At 55.5% G+C, this 21,937-nt stretch overlaps 1 protein-coding gene across 3 annotated transcripts in view; it reads left to right on the forward strand.

Moving 5' to 3' along the window:
* Positions 1-21,937, forward strand: part of PTPRU (protein tyrosine phosphatase receptor type U) — an 82,980-nt gene that overhangs the window by 1,680 nt on the left and 59,363 nt on the right. For 2 of the 3 annotated variants that reach the window (XM_040467193.1, XM_040467186.1), the window contains exons 2-7: positions 13,877-14,008; positions 16,760-17,031; positions 17,565-17,646; positions 17,751-17,866; positions 18,280-18,454; positions 19,043-19,336. In XM_040467193.1, coding sequence (XP_040323127.1) covers positions 13,877-14,008; positions 16,760-17,031; positions 17,565-17,646; positions 17,751-17,866; positions 18,280-18,454; positions 19,043-19,336 — 1,071 coding nt within the window. Of the gene's footprint in view, positions 1-2,538; positions 2,795-13,876; positions 14,009-16,759; positions 17,032-17,564; positions 17,647-17,750; positions 17,867-18,279; positions 18,455-19,042; positions 19,337-21,937 lie in introns of those variants that run through there. The other variant, XM_040467197.1, reaches the window with a different exon arrangement.

Raw genomic sequence — 21,937 nt, forward strand, 5'->3', positions numbered from 1 at the left:
TGTGGCCGGGCGGGGCTGCGACGTCCCGGCGCGGGCAGGGCCTGGCCCTCGGCCGCGGGACGGCGCCCCCTCCCGTGGCGCGCGGGAGGCGCCGCGAACACCGGGGTCTCTCGGGACACTCCCCGGGTCGACTCCGCAACTTTGTGCGGCCTCCCCGCGGGCCAGGCCCGCGGTGTGTGTGTGTGTGTGTGTGTGTGTGTGTGTACGTGTGTGAGCGTGTGTCTCCGTGCTTCTAACTGCTGTGCGGTCGCGGGGGTCTCTGGGCGTGTGTGTGTGAGAGTGTATGTGTGTGTGTTCGCGTACCTGAATGTGTGTATCCGGGGCTTGTGTGTGTGTGTGTCCGCGTGTGCTGTGGACCGTGTGGATGGTGTGTCGGCTGTGTGCGTGTGTCTGACTACCTCTCCCTCCTCCCCCCCCCCGCCCCCCCACCGCGCGCCTCCATATCCCTCCCTGGGGCCCGGGATTCCAGACTGTGGCCCTCTCCCGCGGAGTTGTGCCCGACACGTCCCCTGGGGCATCCCTTTCCCGCGGCCTCATCCTGTCAGCCACCGTTTGGGTGGCTCCAGCCCGGTACCCAGGGCGCTGAGTAACGGGGAGACGCCCCAGCAGAGATCAGAGCCAAGGCACGTGCCAGGCCACCTCGGCCCCAGGGAGACTCCTCCTGGCCTCAGGCCTCCGAGAACTGGTCTCCCCGGGATCGAGTTCGGGCCTCTCCGGCGGAGCTCTTTTGGCTTCCGCAGTCGCTCTTGTCTTTGGCTCCTTCCGAGCTGGGGCCTGGCTTCCTCTACCCCCTCAACCCCTCCCCCACCCTGAGATCAAACCAGAGAGATATTACCGGCTCCCCCACCCCCTACCACTTTGCCTTGATTCCAAGAACCCTCCTGTGCCTTACCTCCTGCCAGCAGGGGGTTGGGGGTGGTCAGGAACTGAAGTTTGGGATGGGAGTGAGACCTTGAGCAAGTTACTTCCATTTGGGGAGTCTGTTTCCTCATCTGCCTTCCGGGCATCATAATAACGGTACTTGGTAGATCTGCTCTTGCCCCCCACCTAGGTAAAGTCAGCCCAGCTCCCTGAATGCCTCCTGAGTCCCTTGCCCCACCGAGGGTGGGTGTGTGATGTCTCCCAGTCATGCAAATCTGGCAATAATTTATTCCTCTGTGTTCTAGCTCATTTTGTCCTTTTGGTTGCTGGGGTTGTGGACAGCAAGAATGAGGGAGAGGCTGCCCGGTGGTTTCAGGTTGGGCAATAAAGGCTTGTCTGAGCAGCTGGCCCTTCTCCCTGGGGTGGGGGGAGGAGACTCGTCAGGAGGTGGTGAGTGTGGCCAGAGTGGGGGTGCTGAGCTCCTTGGCTGCCCCCTGCCCAGATCAAGTGTCAGCGAAAACTCAGGGTCGGCACCTGCTTGCTTGTGCTAAGCTAGGTGGCCATTTCATGCAGGGGCGGCTTAGCTAGAGTTGCTAGGGGTGCCTTGTGCCCCCCCTCCTCCCTCAGTCCCCTTCTGTCCTCTAAGCTGTACTTCCTCCCCAGAATTCTCTAATTCCACCTCTTCTGGTGAACTCCTGCCTTTCCTTCAGGTCTCAGCTTAGATATCATCTCCTCCCTGAAGCCTTCCTTGGTTACTCCCTGTTCTAGCCCGGGAAGGGAGAGTGGGGGTTGATTCGATTGTTTCAAAGCATTGTAATTATTGTAATTACAGTTTATTGGTCCTTTGTCTCTTACAGACTGTGAGCTCTGTGAGGACGGAGACTGGGTATTTAGTATTTAGAATCCTTAGTGCCAGGTACAAGTCCTGGCCCACTGTTGCTGAATGAATAAATCTATGTTGTAAGAAAGAATGAGTGAGGTCCAGTGGGTCAAGTTCTGAGCTGGAGAAGCCAGACGGGGGCGCACTGACTCCATTGAAAGTAGAGATTAAAGAACTAGGTTTTCCCTCCAGGAATCTGGAAAATTCTGCCGGGGGATGGTGTTGTGTGTGAAAAGGCCACGTAGAGAGTCCTCTGGGAGCTGTGAGTTGGGGAGGTTGAGGCCCTGGCAGAGACTGAAGAGAGCGGTCTCCTGCCTGCCAGCCCCTCCCCCCAGCTTCCAGCCCAGTCTCCAAACCCACCCTCCCCCCCAGCAGCTGGCTGGGCCTGTCCAGCCCCCAGGCTCAGCCTTTGTGCCGGAGGCCTCGGCAGGTGGTGAGAAGCTTGGGGTCCCAACCGTCAGTTTGAGCTGAGCGGCTCTGGAGGAGGGAGGGCAGGCCCCGCATCAGGAGGGGGAGACTCCCTCAGTTCTCTGTCCCAGATCTAGGAGTGGGCAGATGGGGTCACAGCCGGTGTCTTGGCTGTTGGTGAGCTCCAGAGAAGGGAGGAGGGCTACTCCTGGTGGTAACCCCTGCAGGTGGGGTTGTGGGAGGCTGGCCCAGGTGTGTGCAGGTGTGATCCTGGCATCTGGGCAGTCAGAGTGGGGTGAGGTGTGTGTGTGTGTGTGTGTGTGTGTGTGTGTGTGTGTGTGTGTGATTGTATAATTGTAGCCTGGGGCACAGAACATATGTGTGGCTTGTCAGGCTGTCTAGCCATCTGGTTACCCTGTGTGGCAGGATCTGACTTTGGAATAGGGAGGTGACCAGCTATATGGATCCCTGGGGAGCCCGCTGCTAGGGGGTCTTGGTATCTAAGTGTCAGATTCCTGGAGTTTGGGTGCAGACCTCTTTGGGTGGGTGGTATCTCACTATCTAGGTGTGGGTATCCCAATACCAGCGTGTGGGAGGCTCAGAGCGTGCCAACCTAAGGATGTCCTAGTGTCTCTGCATCCAAAGGTGGGTATATCCGGGTGTCTGGGAGTCCTCAGGTTAATGGGTGTTCAAGGAAGGGGGCACCTACCTCTGTGTTGGGGTTGGGGGGCTGTCTCAGTACGTGGGCGTCTGAGTGTTGGGTTCCCGAGTATCTGGATGTCAACGTGTGGGGGTGTCTGTGCCCAGGAACAGGGTACCCATGCATTGGAGTATCTAGGTGTTTGTGAGTCTGGGTGTGGGGTGCCCTGTCGTAGGCGTGTCTGTACGTTTAGGTGTGTCTGTCTCCAGGAAAGGGGTGCGCATGTGTTGGGTAGGGAGTGTCCCGGTGACTGTGTGCAGCTGTGATCAGGGACTGAGGCTTGCCTCCCAATCTCCCTTCAGACCCCAAGGCCAGGAGCCTCTGGAGAAGGCTCCAGTGGTTCTGCTTCTTTATCGTTAGTCAGTCTACAGCTGACTTTCCAGAGAACTTCCTACAATAGAACTTCTGACAGTGATGGAAATGTTTTCTACCCCCACTTTCCAATACGGCGGCCGCTTCTTGGCACGTGGTTATTAAAGTTAAAGTGGCTAAAATTCACGAAAATAGAAAACCCATCCCTCGGCCACACTTGGCAGATCTCACATTCTCAAGAATCTTGCGTTTTGCGTGGCCACCGGCTCGGTGGGTGCAGATAGTGAACATTTCTATCAGAGCAGAAAGTTCTATGGACAGTGCTGTCCTGGAGGTGTGAGGCCTGGCCACCTCAGGGAGTGGAATTGGTCTGGTCGAACCACCACTCAGCAGCCATTGCAGAAGGTTTTGTTGAATTCGTGTTTGCTTCCTCCCAGCCCATCATTTCGTGCTGGACTGTTGAAGTAGCCCCCTTCTTGGTCTCCATTCTGCCATCAACTCCCCAGTGCTGCCGGCGCCTGTGACCTGAATGATCTCTAGCAGGCAGACATAGGATGCTGCCACTCCCTTGCCCCAAGCTGAAGGGTCTCCAGCCTTTGTCCAGGGGACAAAACCCAAATCTATATGACGCAGACCCTGCTTTCTGGAATAGCTTCGTGTTTATGCCTCTCCTCCGCTGACCACATTTCTCCTTGTCCCCTTACGATCCAGGATCACCAGGCCAGTGCTGATCCCAGAACCTGCCGGGCCCTTTCACAGCCCTCTGCCTTTGCACAAGCTGTGCCTCCTGCAGGAAATGCCCTCCGTGCCCTTCTCACCTTGTGGGGGCCTGCTGACTTGCTCAGCCTCAGAGCCCAGCTCTGTCACTCCCCCAGTGAAGCCTTCCCGGACCCTATCCCTCTGCACAGTTTTTCAGATTTCTCCCTTAATGCACGTATGACCACACGCTGAGTTGTTCTCCATCTTCTTTGCCTACCAGGCCAGAAGCCCCCTGAGGGCTGGGCTGGGTCTTTGTCATTTTTTGTCCCCAGGACTTTGTATGTGGCTGGTGCCCACTCAGTGTCTGCATTGTGAACCCTTGGGTGTGCAGGGAAGGCTTGGAGCGGGTGGAGTGTGGAGCTGGGGCTCCTGAGGGCAGCCATGGATGGGGGCCACTGTGCCCTCTTGGCTTGCCCCAGGCAGGGCGGCCACTGCCTGCAGAATGGCTGGGGGAGGACTCACGAGGTGGACAACCCAGAAGAGGCTGTTGCTGGCTGATTCCGGAAGTCTTGGGCACATTCCCAGGGTGCAGATCCCACAACCTAGTGGTGAATCAGAAGGGATGCGGACTCAGAGGGTCCCTGAGACTGTGGAGTGGAGTATAGAAGCTGGGTGGAAGGACTGGGTTGGGGAAATTGCGGGAAGGGTGTGGTTGGGGATATTTGATGGCCAAGATCACAGTTGAGGGCAGAGTGACAGCTGGAACAATAGGGATGGAAGATGGCTATCCACGAAGATGTATCTGGGGGCTGGGGACAGCTGGGGCTGAGGGAACAGGTGGTAGCGGGACAGCTGAGAGTTGGGGGACAGATGGAAGACGGAGAGAACAGGAGGGCATGGGACAGTTGGGGGATAAGAGGCGACCACTGTGAGGTGTCAGAAACCTGTGTAGAGGCACCTGAGTGGCTCAGTTGGTTAAGCATCTGACCCTTGATTTCGGCTCAGGTCATGATCTCATGGTTTGTGAGTTCGAGCCCCGTGTCAGGCTCTGTGCTGACAGTGAGGAGCCTGCTTGGGATTCTCTGTCTCCCTCTCTCTGTCTCTGATCCTCTTCCCTGCTCTCTCTCTCTCTCTCTCTCTCTCTCTCTCTCTCTCAAAAAAATAAAAAAATAAAACTTAGAAAAAAAAAGAAACCTGTGTGGACAAGGATAGGTGGGTCTTAGCTGAGTGGAGGTACGTGGCTCAGAATGCACGTACGTGTGTTTACGTGTATGTACGTGTCGTGCACGTGCATAAGTATGTGTTTTACCTAGAGTGTGGTTAAGAGCACGGGTTCTGGGTTCTGATCCCAGCTCCCGCCGTCACTAACTGTGTAATACTTGGGCAAGTTGCTTGACCTTTCTGGGCGTTTAGTGAGATCGGGATAATAATAGAACACGCCGCATGGAGTTGCCATGAGGATCTATTTTATCGACGTAGGTATATAGTTAGAACAGGGCCTGTCACATAGTAAGCACGGTGGAAGTGATAACGATTATTAAGCATGTGTGTGTGTGTGTGTGTGTGTGTGTGTGTGTGTGTGTGTGCAGGCATCCTGCGTGCTCAGAAAAGTTTGTTCCTGGCTTCTGATGAAGTCCAGAGGTATTGGCGGTAGGGGAGGGCGGGAGTGGCCAGCCAGGGGGGTTAGATCTGGCTCCTCTCTGACATCCTCCCCGCTGTTCATCCCACTTTCGGATCATCCTGCCACCAGAGCCCGGTCCAATAGATCTCCCTCTCTGTCTCTGCCCTGCCCTGCCCCACACTGTCCTGCCCTGGGCTGGGGGCCAGGCGATATGCTTTAATTGCCCAAAGGCTTTTCAGCAGAATCTGAATTCATTGTTTGCCTGCCAGCAGGCTGGGGCCTGCTCAGATACGAATACCTGGACAATGTGCTCAGTTCTGGCTGCCTGTCCCATGGAGAGCGATGGCTTCATCCTGTGCCCTTGGAGAGTCACTGGGGTGGAAGATGTGGGCGTAGGGGGGGGGGCAGGGTGGAGGGAAGCCCACAGGGCAGACGGGGCCTCAGCCCCCAAACCATGGTTCAGACAGCCCAGGCTGGCGGAGCTAGAGGCACAGGGTTTTCCAGGAGTCGGCGCGTCCCATGTTCTCCAGGGCATCACAGCACACACGACCTCTCTATAACACTTTGGTCGTGTGTCGCATCTTCGACTTACACTAACAACTGCACTACATCGCGGCTCTGGATATGTGCCTTCCGGCCATGTGTGCCTACCGTGCCGTTGCTGCCCGAACGCCGCCCCTCACGGCATCCCAGCCTCTCTTGGTGTTACCGCTGAGGAGTCTGCTGGCGGCCTTTCCCCCAGGTTTCTGTGGGCAGGCCCGGTTGAGCAACATCCTTGCCTCGGGCGTCCCCCCTGTGTGCGGGCCTCTGTCCCACCCCGCACACTGCTCGGGGAGTCTGGACTCACACTGCAGCTTGGAGCCGCTTTGTTGGGCTTTGGGACCGGCTTGGGTTTTTGCGGGTTAGCACCTTTGCCCAGGACCCCGCATACTGCACAGGGTTACAGCCCTGAGCCTCTGCCTGCACTACAGGTGCTCGCTGTTAAGTCGTGTGAACTCTGCCGGATTTCAGGACCCCAGGATCCTTGCGTTGAGTTCACTGTTCCGCACAGCATCTTCACGGCACTCCGTTTTTGCGCCTCTTTCCACCCCTGCCCTTGAGTCTACCCCTATCCCGCTCCTCAGGACTACGTCTGGCTTGTATTCCGGATTGGGCTTGCGTGCCCGGCAGTTCCTTCTGCGCGCCACCACACCCTCCGCATCCCCGTGTCTCTGTACTGTTGTGCATACTGACGCTGGACACATGCTTTCAGCGAGAAGTCATGGAGCACCAGCTATGTACCTGGCCCCGTGCTAGTGTCTGGAGAGGGAGAAGGACCAGTAAAGCTTTCTTTTTTTTTAAGTTTTTTTTTTTTAATGTTTATTTATTTTATTTTATTAAAAAAAATTGTTTAGGGGCGCCTGGGTGGCTCAGTCGGTTAAGTGTCCGACTTCAGCTCGGGTCATGATCTCGCGGTCCGTGAGTTCGAGCCCCGCATCGGGCTCTGGGCTGATGGCTCAGAGCTTGGAGCCTGCTTCCGATTCTGTGTCTCCCTCTCTCTCTGTCCCTCCCCCGTTCATGCTCTGTCTCTCTCTGTCTCAAAAATAAATAAAACGTTAAAAAAAAATAAATTGTTTAATGCTTATTTATTATTATTGAGAGACAGAGCATGAGCAGGGGAGGGGCAGAGAGAGGAGGAGACACAGAATCCGAAGCAGGCTCCAGGCTCTGAGCTATCAGCACAGAGCCCGACACGGGGCTCGAACTCACGAACCGGGAGATCATGACCTGAGCTGACGTCGGACGCTTAACCGACTGAGCCATCCAGGTGCTCCAGTGTTTATTTTTGAGAGAGAGAGACAGAGACAGGGTGCAAGCAGGGGAGGGGCAGAGAGAGAGAGGGAGACACAGAATCCCAAGCAGGCTCCAGGCTCCAAGCTGTGAGCCCGGAGCCCTATGCGGCACTTGAGCTCCTGAACCGAGAGATCATGACCTGAGCCGAAGTCGGATGCTTAACCGACCGAGCCACCCAGGTGCCCCCTGAACCAGTAAGGCTTGAACTCGGCACCTTGGCATTCCTCCGTGCCCCTGTCGTGTAGCACCGAGCGCCAGCCCAGGGTACTCCTAGAGGTGCTGCGCTGGTGTGCCGGGCCTCCGTGCAGTCCTGGGTCATGCCCGCGATGGGCTGTGGCACCTCTACGCTGCATCGTGGCCCTGGCCAGCTCTGCCACGCTGTGCCGGGTGTCAGTACTGGGGTCTATGCACACCGTGGGCTCTGCTCCCCCGTGTTGTGTAACTGTATTCTGCCTCTGTACAGTGTGGAGCTGCTGCATTGAGCTCTCAACACATCACACTGTGGCACTCCATAGCCCTCTGTCTCCACGGACCTTTATAAAGTACAGATTTTTACACGGCACGGGTTTGTGCATGGCCCTCTGCCTCCCTGCTCTGCTGCACTGTGTTTTATGTGACACAGAGTGTCCACACGGCGGGGGGGGGGGGGGGTCTGTGTACTCTTTGCCCCCCATCCCCCTGCATAGCACAGCCCCTCATTCAGCCCTTGGCCTCTGTCTGGAGTTGGGCCAAGCCCTGGGCCTTCCCCTTAGAGCGCCAACATGGCAGCCTTACCGTTCTCCTCAGGATTTGTGGTGCATATTGGTCCGGGAGATGGGGAGTGCTTCTGGCGTAAGTTTCCCTGGTCTAGTTGGCTTCCTTCTATCCTCAGTGGAAGTGGAAGGATGTTGGCCTTGCTGGGGTCTGTGTTGGCTCCTGTGGGGGGGTGGGGTACCAGCTCAGTCTTTTCTCTCTGTGGTCCTGCCTAGGGTGATCTTCCTAGTTCCAGCCATGCTGAATCCTGGGTGATTAGAAGGTAGTCACCCCTGCCCTTAATTAATTACTCATCAGTTATTCAGGGCTCTGAAGAACAGCTCCAGGGAACCCCGGGCTGAAGTCTGGGTGTGTTGATCTGGGCAGGTAAAGCAGTGAAATGGGCTGGACTGGGTCTCTGAGATGAAGTCATGGTCCTTGAGCCTGGGCGGGGTTGGTTGGGGTGAGACTAGTTGGGATCATGGGGTCAATAAGTCCAGCCACTGTTGGCCATCTGCTATACACAGGACTTCGGGGGGTGGGGTTCGAAGGTGTAAGAGACAGTCTCTGACCCTAGGGAAGGAGGAGGGGGGGTGGTTAGATGGGCCTGACATGGAGCTGTAGTTGGGGTGGAGAACATAGGACAGGGCCAGGTTGGGCAAGAATGTCCAGGGGTGAGGCCAGTGTCGGTCGCAGGGTTGGGTTAGGCTACCTAAAATAGAGATGTGGCTTCGGATGGTGAAATAGAACAGTGCTGTTATTGGGGATGTATCTGGTTTCCCCAGGCCAGGGTTGGGGCTATGCCTGTGGTTGGGTATGATCCCAGCCCCTAAACTTATAGTCTGTTGGGGGAGGTTCTGTTTCTCCTGGGGCCACCCTTGGGAACTGAATGCTCTATTGACAAATCAGAGAACAAAAATCTCATGGCAAACAAACTCTATTTACCTAGGGTCCTTCAGAAAATACTGTGGCTGGCAGCCGCAGTTGGCACAGAGCACCACTCCCTGTCTGGTGGGGAGAAAAGTCTGGTGCTCACACATGCACACACACATGCACACAGGTGCACAACTCCCCTCTACCCCACCACATATATTCATCTCCTCTGTAGGTCCATGCTTATCCCCGAGTGTGGTCATAGATCTCCGCACGCGAATGTACACCCACACACCCACACCTTCACAGCATGCCGCCTGGGGGACCCACACTTGGGAGACTCATGCTTACCCTCGCTCACATACCTCTGCCCCACAGTCTCTCTCTGCCCTCAAATTATTCTTGCTCATGGGCATACTCACACAAATGAGACCAGCATTCTAGAGGTCGATGTGGCCTTAGAGGTCACCTGGGTCCCCATTCTCATTTTGTAAGTGAGGAAGCCGAGGTTCAGAGGGGGCAAGTCACCTGCCACAGGTCACACAGGGAATTAGACGCTCAGCAGCTATTAGATCCAGGTCTCCTGCCTCCCAGCTGCGTGCTCACAAGTCGGTACCAGGCTGTCACTCTCACAGCCACACACACACACACACACACACACACACACACACACACACACGTCTGCATATGGAGACACATGCAAACGGAGACGAGGAGGCCCTCATGCCGGGGGAGACCCCCTTCCCACACCCTGACTTCCTGCAGAGGTTGTGTTGCCCCTTCCATCGCCCCATCCATAGCCCAGCCGGATGTGGATAAGCCATCCTCCTGCCTTCCCAAATTGTGGCTGACGGTTGCTGAGGCAACCGCCTGCCAGATTGGGGAGATTAGCTGAGGAATGTAGCTGGGCCAGTTTGAGCTGAGGCTGGGGGAACCGGTGGGGGTCCTGGGTTGATTTAGCCCACCCTCTCTGGGAGGCCAGGGCAGAGATGGGTTCCCCCTTGTGGCGTCTGGTTTTCTCCCTACCCCAGCCTGGCTGAGACTGGGTCCCCGAGGCTTGCACTAGGCATGAGGAGGGGGGAGTGTGGGGCTGTGTGTGTGTGTGTGTGTGTGTGTGTGTGTGTGTGTGTGTTGTGTATCTCTCTGGGTGTGACTAGAGTATGTGCTGTTTGCATCTAGGATGGGGACCTCAGTTCCTGACATCTGACTGTGGCTTGTCCCTCCTGATTTTGTGGTGCCCTCCGGAGAACCCACCCACCCTCCTGGTTTAGAGGATTTGTCACTGTCTCATCTGAAGCCTGCTCAAACACCTATTCCGGCTTCCCAACTCCAACTTCTTGCCCAGACGCCTAAGGCCCTGCCTCCCTGATCTGGCCTCAGTCTTCCTTTTTCCAGCCTCCTCTCCCATCGCTTTGGCCAGTCTGTGCTCCCCTTTATGCTCTGGACTGTGTGTTTACTCCCTGCCCTCCTTCGCCTCAGAGGCCCATCTACCCACCATCTCTACTGGCCAGAATGACACCCATCTTTCCACGCTCTGCTCAGATGCACCCACCTCCAGAAAATCTTTCCCCCGGATCCCCTTCGTGGCCTTGGCCCTCCTCTGCTTTGTCTTATTACGTCAGCCCCACTCAGACTGGGAGGTCCCTGAAGCCAGGGCAGGATCTTAATTATCCTTATGCCTCTACTAGTGTCAGGCTGAGACCTGCTTTATACTGTCAGTGAGCAAATTTCCTGTGAATGGAACCGAATTAACACATGTGGCCAGCGGAGTACCAGGGCCTTATTTTGTCTGGACCTAGTCTCCTTGAATAAGTAAGTGGCTTAAATCCTAGCTTCTGGGACTTAGAATGTGGCCTTAGAATGGCCACCTCATCTCTCTGAGTCTCAGTTTCCATCTGTAAAGCAGGAATAATAATAGTACCTCCTTATGAATTCCTATGAAGTTTCATGGGTGTAGGTGGCCATGGCGGAACGTGGCAGTCCCCTCACGGTGGTGTTCGTGTGTGTGTGCACGTCTGCGGCCACTGTCTGTGTTGATGGAGTCAAGAGGGATTCCCTGCTACCATTCTTGCTCTGAACCCAAAGTCTGATCTAGTTTTTCTCCCCCCCACCCCACCCCAGGCCAGTGGCCTCCAGCCGAAGTTGGATCTTTCTCTAGCAGCAGCTGGGACTTAGCTCTGGGGCCCTTGAACCATCCAGACTGGAGGTGATAGGTTTTTCCTTAGGACCTGGGAGGCCTGATTGTTCCCACCCCAGGGGGAGCCTGGGAGAATGTGAGGATGTGGCTCTCATTGAGGAGCCTGGACCCAGAGATGTTATCCTCTAAGTGCCATTGTTGGAATTGGCCTGGCCCCAGAGGCACCGCGTGGGGGGGGGGGGTGGACCGGGACCAGGGACAGTGAGTCATTCTGCCTAAGGGGACACTGTGGAGGGGGAAGGTCAGCTAGGGTGACCTCCCTGCCTGAGGCCAATCGTAGGAGTCATTTGGCAGAGGTCAGGGGACACTCTGGCCGGCGTTAGCTGGTCTGGGGTCAGTCAGACAATCTGGCGGTCATTCTGGATAAAGTCAGATGGTCTGGATGGTGTTGGGGTCACTCTGGCTGAGGTCGTTCTGTCTGGGGTGGGGGGGGGGGTCACTGACCTGGGTCAGTCTGGGAGTCCTGCCAGCCCCCGGGGCCGGGGGTGGGGTGGCCGGGGGGAGGGGGGGGGGGGGGCGCCAAGGAGCTGGCACTCCCAGGCTTGCCTCAGGGCCATGGATGAGATATCCTTGGGCAGCTGCCTTATAAAGGAATAGGAAGGGCCTGAGCTCCATCCAGGCTCTAGATCCTGGGCTTCCCTTTCTGGCCATCCCTCTGCCTTAGGGAGGCCTTGGCTAAGAACCTCAGGAGCAGACTGTAGACTCAGCTCAGGCTGAATGAAGTCAGCTCTCCCCTCCTTCAGGAAGCCCTCTTTGACCAACCCTACTGTCCATGGCCTCCCTCTGTGCTGTGCTGTGGGTCATTTTCTCGAGGGAGAGTTGAGGCCTTCTCAGCACAGATTGGGTTAACACTTACCTCCCACGGGCCACAGGGCATGATGCTGACCAGAGCTTTTCGCACAAAGAGGCAAAGAGCATTTGGAAGGGTCCTGCACTAGCTCTGGAGACCCCTCCACTCAGTGCCAGCCTCATGCCCACATCTCATTGTTTTACACCCCGATGGGGTGCAAGAAGAGGAACGGGAGACCCCCAACAAGGGCGAGCCCCCTTTGTGCCCAGCTCTGCCGGGCATGTTTCCAAATGCTACTGCACGTGATCTGTGTGCCAACCTAGAGAAGTCCCCTGCAGCAGGTGAAACAGCAGAGCCCCCGAGAGTGGAGTCACTCCTGTGGGGCAGATGCCCGCCGTGCCTGGCACATGGCCCTCACCCCCTAGTTTCTCTTCCTTCCTCTTCTTGAGCCTGGCAAGAACCCGGCTGTGCTCCTTCTCATAGTAAAGGACACGTGGGCTCTGGTATCTGACTGCCGCGGGTTCAAGTCCCGCTTCTGTCTGTTGCTCGTGTAGGCTCAAGTGGCACCCGTGAAGGGCCACCATTTCCCGAGCGCTTGCACGCGCTAGGCGTCGTGGTCAGTGGACTCCCGCATTGCATCCTCAACAACCGCACACGCAGATGCGGAAACTGAGGCTCAGAAAGAAGTGACTTGCCCATGGTCACACAGCTTGACAAATTACAGAGTCAAGATTCAATCCCACGTCTGTCTCATGGCAAAGCCCACACACATAACCACCGTGTTGTACTGTGGATGGAGCCCTTCATCCCCCGGGGCCTCGGTCACCTCATCCGTCAGGTGGGGAGAAGTACCAGCGGCTGGTACATAACCCACACAGGGTCTGGCCTCACCACTTGCCCACGCATTTTCCTGGCTCCCCAATGCCTTGGACGGCCTGTGACGGGGCCGCAAGCACCCAGCTCTGGGAGTGACTGCAGGAACCAGTTTGCCGTTAACTTCTCCAACTGGTGGGGTTCTCACATTTATTCGGTGCCCGGCTCAGGGCTCCGATGAGCTACTAAGATACGTGGACCTCATTACCAGGCAAAGGACTCACATCTGTTTCTACCCCACCTTCTTCCCTCCTTCCTCTTCTCCTCGTGCAAACTGTAAATATTGGGTCCGAATCACGGGAACTTGCTTCTCTAGTCATCCGCGTGCCCCGTCCACACATGACTGTGACTTCGCGTGTCCCAGGCCTGCAGGCAGAGACCGGAGCGGGGCGACTGGGCAATGACCGAATCCCCTAAACTCACCTGTCAAGCAGGAACAATAGGGGTCCCGGTCTCAGGAGGCGAGGCCTAAATGAGATGCCACCCTGAGAGCCGTTAGCGCTGCACCGGGCTTGCCTGAGATGATCAGTGGCCATTGTTATTTTTAAGGAGATACCATCAGGGCTGGCTTAGTGCATTCCTGAGCCCGCCAGTCCTGGGACCCACTGTCTGTCCTTTACGTGAAGATGGGGGGGGGGGGGCCGCCCGGGGAGTGGGACACTGAGTAGGAGTTAGGAGAGGAGATCTCCGTTCAGACCCCAGCTCTGTTACTACCTGGCTGTGTGGCCTTAAGGAAGGCCTTAGTTTCCTCATCTGTAAAATGGGGATAATTCTAGACCTGACCTCATGAGCTGTGAGGCTCTAATGTTGTAGTGATAATGTTAACTAGTTTTCCCTGAGGAGGATCTTTGGTGGGTGGTTGTGCAGTGTGTGGTCCTGGGAGTGGGCAGTGTGGGGACGTCCCAGTATTGGGTGGTGACAGTGAAAAGAGGGAAAGGGTTGGAGGAGGGAGCAGTGAGGGGAGGCCTAGGAGAGGGAGGGGAGGAGGGTGGGCCTGGGTGGGCAGGGCAGTGAGGGGCACCTGGAGGGGGGCCCCAGGAGCCTTCCTGGCCAGCAGTGGTGCCCTAGCCAGGGCTAACCAGGCCCTGCCCTCACAGCCGGCTGCACCTTCGAAGAGGCGAGCGACCCAGCAGTGCCCTGCGAGTACAGCCAGGCCCAGTACGACGACTTCCAGTGGGACCAAGTGCAGATCCACCCTGGTACCCGGGCTCCTGCAGACCTGCCACACGGTGAGCCTACTCTCAACTCCCATTCCCCCTGGTCTCCTTCTAGTTCTAGCCACCCGCTGTGCGACCGTGGGCACATTCCTTAACCTCTCTGGGCCTCGTTTGCTTTTGCATCTGTAAGGACATACGTAGGACCGTGCATGTGGCGCTCTGTGCATGCTGTTCAATTGTGTGTATCGGGTAGTTTTGCCTGTAAGATGGGTGCAGGTTCAAGCAATCAAAGACCCTTATAGGTGCTAAGTTAAAACCCACTTCCCATTACTCCCCCTGCAGCTTGGCTCCCATCAGGTTGTCCTAAGTCTTCCACCGCCAGGGAGGCCCTCTCCTCCCTGGGAGCCTCTGAATCCTGGTCTCCCAAGACTTGAAGATGTTGATGCTGATGGAGCAGTAACACTGGGGGCTGGATGTTACAAGACCTTCCTTTCTCTGCCCCCTTCTTCCTGGAAGTCCCAGATCCTTCCCAGCTTCTACCTTGCTCTGCCCCATTTCAGCATGAGGCATTTATGGCATCGTGGGCACTGGACTGGGGGTCAGGAGACTAATTACATGGATTGTAGTGCTGGCCTCCTACTCTGATGAGGGCCCCTGCTATCCTGGTTCCAGAATCATGAAGACTGGGCTTCAAATCCTGGCCTCATCACTTTACCAGCTGTGTGACTTTGGGCGAGTCACTTAACGTCTCCGAGCTTCCGTCTTCTTAACTGTGAAGTGGAGAGCACAATAATCCATTTCACAGGGTTATTAGATAATGCCTACAGGGTGTATAGCATGGGAGTGGCATGTAGGGGTTCAGTGAATGGTTAGTTGCTATTGTTGGAGGTATTTGAGGGGGCCCTCTGCACGGCGTACAGAAGTAACTGGGAATTTAGAACAGGATAAGAGAGGTGGAGGCCAGCCTATGAACTTTATTAGTGATAAAGGCTGGGTTAGAAGACATAGCATAGGGTGAGAACGAGATGGGCTTGCTGAGGGAACTCCAGAAGTAGACAGCCTAAGGACCCCCCTCCCCTTCACCCTGTCATAGTAGCGGACCAGGCCCTTTGCTACTCCACTCACAACATGGCTGCAATTGCACTGGCTCTCGAGAGTTCGGGTAGGTGCAGCAAAGGGTCTCAGTGGTGAGGCCAGGACTTGAAGCCGCCAGAGAGGCCTTCCGCAACCTGGCATGGGCGGCTGTTCAGCCCCGTCTCCTCCTGCTCACCTTGCCCCCTGGAGGCCTCCCTGCCTCCCCTTTCTGTGCCTTTGCTCACACAGCACCCTCCCTGGGGCATTCCTCTCTCCTTTGCAGGAACGGCTCTCAGCTCTTGGTTTGACCCCTGTGCTAGTGGGTATCAGAGCCTGACCTGTGTGACTGTGATCTGTCAAGGTGCCCACCACGGCAGGGACCCAGTGTGGGCTCTGCCTCTCTCTCTCACACCCGTAGGGACATGCCCAGTGAGAAAGGGGAGAGAGACATTTAGCATTTCGCGTGGGCCTTGTGCTGGATCCTGAGGCCGCAGTGGTCAGCGAGAGGGCCACCGTCTCTGCCCTCTCAGGGCACACATTCTAGGGAAGGGAGTTGGGGGTGGAGGGAGAAGGAAGGAGGGAGATTCAGAGACAGGGAAGGAAGAGCCACAGGAATGAAGGGAGGAAATGAAGAAGGAGAGGGATGCAGAGTGGGGAAAAACTAGGGAAGAAGAGAGGAGAGAGAGGGGCAGAGGAGTGGGCCAAGAGGCACTGTTGGGGGCCAGGATGTGCCCGTTTCTGGGTGCGGACGGGGACTTGGGAGTTCTGTTTACTATCCCACCGGGACTGATCCAGGAGCCGCCTTCACAGGCCCCTGGCTTGCAGAGATGAATGAGATCCCCTCCAGTGGAGTCCCTGGGGAGCCCTCCCAGAGCAGGGAGCCTCGTGGTTTGGGATCTGAATGAGCTTGTTTTGGCTGGCAGCCAAGCCCGGGAGGAGGCGGTGCTGGGTGGCTGTGGGCACCCCCTTGGCAGCTGCTGGGGCCTTCTCCCCACAAAAGGGAAGCCATAATCCCCTAGCTGGATCCCGAAGGAGTCCAGTCCCTCCTACCCTGCCAGGCCCCCTCCACCACCTGCCAGTACACAGCCCAGATCTGGAGAAGGAGATTGCTGCCTTTCTCCAGGTTGGAAGAGATTTGTATCCCAGGCGTTTAGACCCAGGGTGGGGGCTGGAAGGGAAGTTAGAGTCCTTTTATTCAATCTCTGTTCTACACACTCATTCAGCTTGGGTTCAGCCCTATGCTGGAGACACAGTGGAGCCTCCGAGGCATCACAGGCTGGTGGGGAGACAGACACTTTATTAATGATCCAAGGGCCAGGAGAGAAGCCTATAGAGGGACAGGGAGGGAAGACTTCAGAAAAGGTAGCCTTTGAAGGCCTGTCATGTGCCAGACTCTTGACTCCTAGATGAATGACCCAGTTAGTTAGTCCCTGCCTCCAAGGGCAGCTCAGCACATGGGGAAAGTTGTAGATCAGCATGAGCTTGGACTGTCTGTGATCGTAGGTGGTGAGGGACCATAAAGGGTTTGGAGAGAGTCAGTTTTGTGTGTTTTTTGCTCTCTCCTCTGGGAAACAGATGCAGGGAGGTGAAGGGACTCAGCGTAGCGGGTCAGAGCTGGGACCAGAACTCAAAACCCTTGATTCCTAGTGGGTCCAAATGCCTGAACTCCTTTGTTTCTGTCCCCCTCCTTTGCCCACCTGACTTTGGTCCTCCCCAAGCCTCCTCAGCTCCTGCCTCTTCCCTTTCTAGGCTCCTACTTGATGGTCAATGCTTCCCAGCATGCCCCAGGCCAACGGGCCCATGTCATCTTCCAGAGCCTGAGTGAGAATGATACCCACTGTGTGCAGTTCAGCTACTTTCTGTACAGCCGGGATGGGCACAGCCCGGGCACCTTGGGCATCTACGTGCGTGTCAATGGGGGTCCCCTGGGCAGTGCCGTCTGGAATATGACTGGATCGCATGGTCGTCAGTGGCACCAGGCTGAGCTGGCTGTCAGCACCTTCTGGCCCAATGAATATCAGGTAGGCCGGGTTTGGTCTGTGGTCAGCCTGTGCTTAGGGGAGCGGGTAGAGAGGTGTCAGCCCGAGGTCAGAGTAAGCAAGTGACCGAGGTTGGAATTAGTCTGTGTCCAGCATCAGGAGTCAATATGTGGTCAAGGTCAGGGGTCAGTCTGTGGTCAGCATCAGGCTATTCAGTGCTGCTGTGGTTTGGGTTCAGCATCAGAGATCATTGTCAACAGAAATGGTCTGTGGCTGGGGTCAAGGGTGAGTTGGAACAGTGCTGACCTGGAAACCCTGTCTGCTGGGAAAAGTTTTCCTGCTTGAAGGTAACTGTCCAGAACTGGGAGAGAACCTCTGGCCTTGACCCTGTTAGCTCTGGCTGCTGACACACCTTCCCACAACTAGCTGGCTTGGTAGGGAAGGCCGTTGTGAGTTGGGCTGACCTCTGCTGGTTGAGGAGCATGGGACCGGAGCAGAGCTAAAAGGGGTCTCTTGTGGGCACCTCCCCAGGTAGGGCTGGAGGGATATGACAGGGAACCTCCCGCCTCCCCCAGGTGCTGTTTGAGGCCCTCATCTCCCCAGACCGCAGGGGCTACATGGGCCTAGATGACATCCTGCTTCTCAGCTACCCCTGCGGTGAGTCCCAGCCCACTGGGGTGCAGGGTGAGGGGTGCGGGTGGCCACGGCTCCTGACTGTGGCGGGCATCGGCCCAGCTCACTCTGTGGCTCTATTCCCGCAGCGAAGGCCCCGCACTTCTCCCGACTGGGCGATGTGGAGGTCAACGCTGGCCAGAACGCCTCCTTCCAGTGCATGGCAGCGGGCAGAGCAGCAGAGGCAGAGCGCTTTCTCCTGCAGGTGAGGGGGTGCAGGGACCTTAGCCAGGGTGGGGGGAAACTTCTCCTGGGACCTGGGTCCCTTGCGGGGTGTGGAGTCGTTCCTTCCTTTTCCAGCACCCATACTCATGCATCCCTGCTCTCACCTAGGCTCTGCTCTGCCCTCTTGGGTCCTCTTATACCCCCAGGATAGAGGGTGACTCCAGGATCCCCCAACCACTCTCCATCGGAGGTAGAGACCATGTTCCCTTAATCAGCTTCTCATCCCGCGCCTTCCTGTGATGGAGCTGATTCCAGGAACCCCATAAGTCCCCTGTGTACTAGGGACGGCTAAATGGGGCCAGGACATGTACTACTCCCCTCGCCCGGGTCAGAGCGAGATTGGGACCCTCCCTCCCCAGCGCTCCTGACATTGTCGACCTTACCCCTGCGCAGCGGCAGAGCGGGGCGCTGGTGCCCGCGGCCAGCGTGCGGCACATCAGCCACCGGCGCTTCCTGGCGACCTTCCTGCTGGCCTCCGTGAGCCGCTCGGAGCAGGACCTGTATCGTTGCGTGTCCCAGGCCCCGCGCGGCGCGGGCGTCTCGAACTTCGCAGAGCTCATCGTCAAGGGTCAGCGCGTGCGGGCGCTCTCCCGGGGTGGGGTTGGGGGTGGGACCTGCACCATCTGAAGGGCGGGGCCAGGCGAGGGGGCGGGGTCTGGTCTAGGGGCGTGGCCTGTAGAAAGGTGGGGCCGTGGGGGGAAGACTGGGAGTCGGGTCTGTCGAGGGGGGGCAGTTTCTCTCCAGGGAGGAGGTCCGCTCCAGGGGGCGGGGTGTGACTGAGAAGCAGGCAGACGGGGAGAGCCAGGCCAGACGTGAGCCACTCAGGTGGGTCAGGCTGTGGGGATCCGGGGTTGATCCGACCGACCGGGGTGCGGTCAGCTCCTGAACGCTAGTCTTTGGGGATTCAGAGGGGAGTGAGGGACAGGGTGTAGGCTTAAGGATAAGGGCGGGGACAGCCTTTGGAGCGGACACCCCTTAAGGCCTGGGGATTTAGTGGGCACGAGCGAGGAAGTCTAGTCGAGGGTCTGGGCGTTTGATCAGGGCCCCTGGGAAGACAGGGAGGGTCACTGGGGACTTGGGTGTGCTGGGATCCCGAGTTGAGGGCAGGGTCTCACAGCGCATCGTTCGGCTCCACCTCTTCCTCACGTCCTCGCAGAGCCCCCCACCCCCATCGCGCCGCCGCAGCTGCTGCGCGCGGGTCCCACCTACCTCATCATCCAGCTCAACACCAACTCCATCATTGGCGACGGGCCGATCGTGCGCAAGGAGATTGAGTACCGCATGTCCCGCGGCCCATGGGCGGAGGTGCACGCCGTCAGCCTGCAGACCTACAAGCTGTGGCACCTTGACCCCGACACGGAGTACGAGATCAGTGTGCTGCTCACGCGCCCAGGTGATGGCGGCACCGGCCGCCCTGGGCCACCCCTCATCAGCCGCACCAAGTGCGCAGGTGGGTGCCTCCCTGCCCAACTCCCTCCTCCGGACACCCGGGTATGGGCTCAGGGCTATCGTGGGAGGGACCAAGGGGATACATTCTGAGAGGTAATATGGTCAGCACCTGTGCTTCTAAAACTTTCTAAAAGGTTATTTCCCCCTAGTCCTTGTTTTGGTAAAGATAATGATAGCTAAGAGTTTGTGCCTGACGCTATACGTATGTCTATGAACACACACACACACACACACACACACACACACACACACACAGTCAGACACACACACACAGTCAGACGCACACACACGCACAGTGATTTAAAACTCACAACACTGATCTAGGTACTCTTGTCAAACCCATTCTACAGATGAGGTGTCTGAAGTACAGAGATGTTAAGTGACTGGCTAGTGAGTGGCAGAGCTGGCATTGGGATCCCTGACTGGCGGGCTCCAGAATTTGTGTTCTTAATTCCACATCATATCATCTAGATAAACAACTGAAAAAAAAAAAAAGTGCGTTATTAAATTTCAGCTAGAGTCTCTTGTGGGGGCATCTGAACCTGAGGTCTGCTCTTTCTCCTTAAAAAGGGTATAAGCAGCTGTTAGGAGCTGTGGCACTCATGCACCGGAGGACATTGTTTAATCTGAAGAGAAATTGAGAATAGAACAGGACAGATTGCAGTATATTATAATTGGAAGTTTTATTGAGATAATTGTAGATTCATATGCAGCTGTAAGAAAAACTGCCAGCGTGCCTGGCTGGCTCAGTCGGTACATGATCTCCAGGTTGTGAGTTTGAGCCGCATATCGGGTATAGAGATTACTTAAAAAAAAAAAAAAAAGAAGAAAAGAAAAGCTACAGAGATTCCCGATGCACTTTACCCTGTTTCCTGAAAAGGTAACATTTTGCAGACCTGTAGGATAATATCACATTCAGGGTATTGACATTTATGTAATCCACAGATCTTACTCAGACTTGCCCAGTTTCCCTTGTCCCTGTTTGTGTGTGTGCATGTATTTAGTGCTATACAGTTTATCACATGTACAGGCTTGTATGCTTATCACCACAGTCAAGATGTTGGATGGTTCAGTCAGTTTGTATGGCCCTTTTTATCTATACTCACCTGCCTCCCTTCCTCCAACCCCAGCCCCCGGAAAACACTAATCTGTCCATCATTTCTAAAATTTTGCCATTTCAGGAGCACCTGGATGGCTCAGTGGGTTAAGCGTCCAACTCTTGATTTCAGCCAGGTCATGATCTCATGACTTGTGGGATCGAGTACCTCGTCCAGCGCTGTGCTGTGTGGGGCCTGCTTGGGATTCTCTCTCCCTCTCTTTCTGTCCCTCCCATGCTGGCATTCTCTGTCTCTCAAAATAAACTGAAAAAAAAATTTGCCATTTCAAAAATGTTACATAAATCATGAAATCATATAGCATATAACCTTTTGAAATTGACTTTTAAAAATTTGGGAACAGGTTTATTGAGATTTAATTCACATCTCATAAATTCACTCATTAGAGTACACAGTCCAGTGGTTTATAGTATATTCAGAGGGGTGCATCCATCACCACAGTAAGTTTTCGAGCACTTTCATCACCCCAAAAGGAAACCTTGTACTCTTTTTTTCTGTTTATTTTGAAAGAGAGAGAGAGAGAGAGCGTGTGCGTGCACGAGAGAGAGAGAGAGGGAGAGAGAGAATCCCAAGCAGGCTCCACAGTCAGTACAGTGAGTTCATGACCTGAGCTGAAATCAAGAGTTGGACACTTAACAGACTGAGGCACTTGGGCACCCCAGAAACCTTGCACTCTTTAGTAGTCTATCCCTCCCCACATTTCCTTCTATCATCTCCAGCCAGCCCTAGGCACCCATTAAAACTGCTTTCTGTGTCTGTAGATTTGCCTCTTGGTGGACATTTCATATAAATGGGATCATACAATATGTAGTCTTTGTGACTTAGCATAATGTTTTCAAGGTTTATCCAGGTGGTAGCACATATTTACTTTATCCTTTTTTATTGCCAAACAATATTGCATTGTATGCAGCTGTCATTTTTACATTCCCGTCAGCAGTGTGTGAAGTTTCCAGTTTCTCTACGTTCCCACCAACCCTGGTTATTATCTGTCTTTTGATAATTACCCTCATAGTGGGTGTGAAATGGTATCTCAGTGGGGTTTTGATTGGAGTTTCACTGATGGTTAATGATATTGAGCAATTTTTCATGTGCTCATTGGACATTTGTATGTCTTCTCTGTAGAAATGTCCATTCAGATTTTTTACACATTTTTAAGTTGGGTTGTCTTTAAAAAAAAAAAAAATGTTTTTAATGTTTATTTTTGAGAGAGAGAAAGAGACAGAGTGCGAGCTAAGGAGAGGCAGAGAGAGAGAGAGAGGGAGCATAGAATCCGAAGCAGGCTCCAGGCTCTGAGCTGTCACCACAGAGCCTGATGCAGGGCTCAAACCCACGTACTGTGAGATCATGACCTGAGCTGTAATTGGGTGCTTAACTGACTGAGCCACCCAGGCACTCAAAGTTATTTGTCTTTGTATTACTGACTTGTAAGAATTCTTTATGTATTCTGGGTCCTGGACCCTTACAAATATTTTCTTTGATTCTATGGG

This window comes from Herpailurus yagouaroundi, unplaced genomic scaffold (genome assembly GCF_014898765.1).
Source record: "Herpailurus yagouaroundi ecotype Mexico unplaced genomic scaffold, PumYag 77, whole genome shotgun sequence".
In the NCBI taxonomy this organism is placed as follows: Eukaryota; Metazoa; Chordata; class Mammalia; order Carnivora; family Felidae; genus Herpailurus; species Herpailurus yagouaroundi.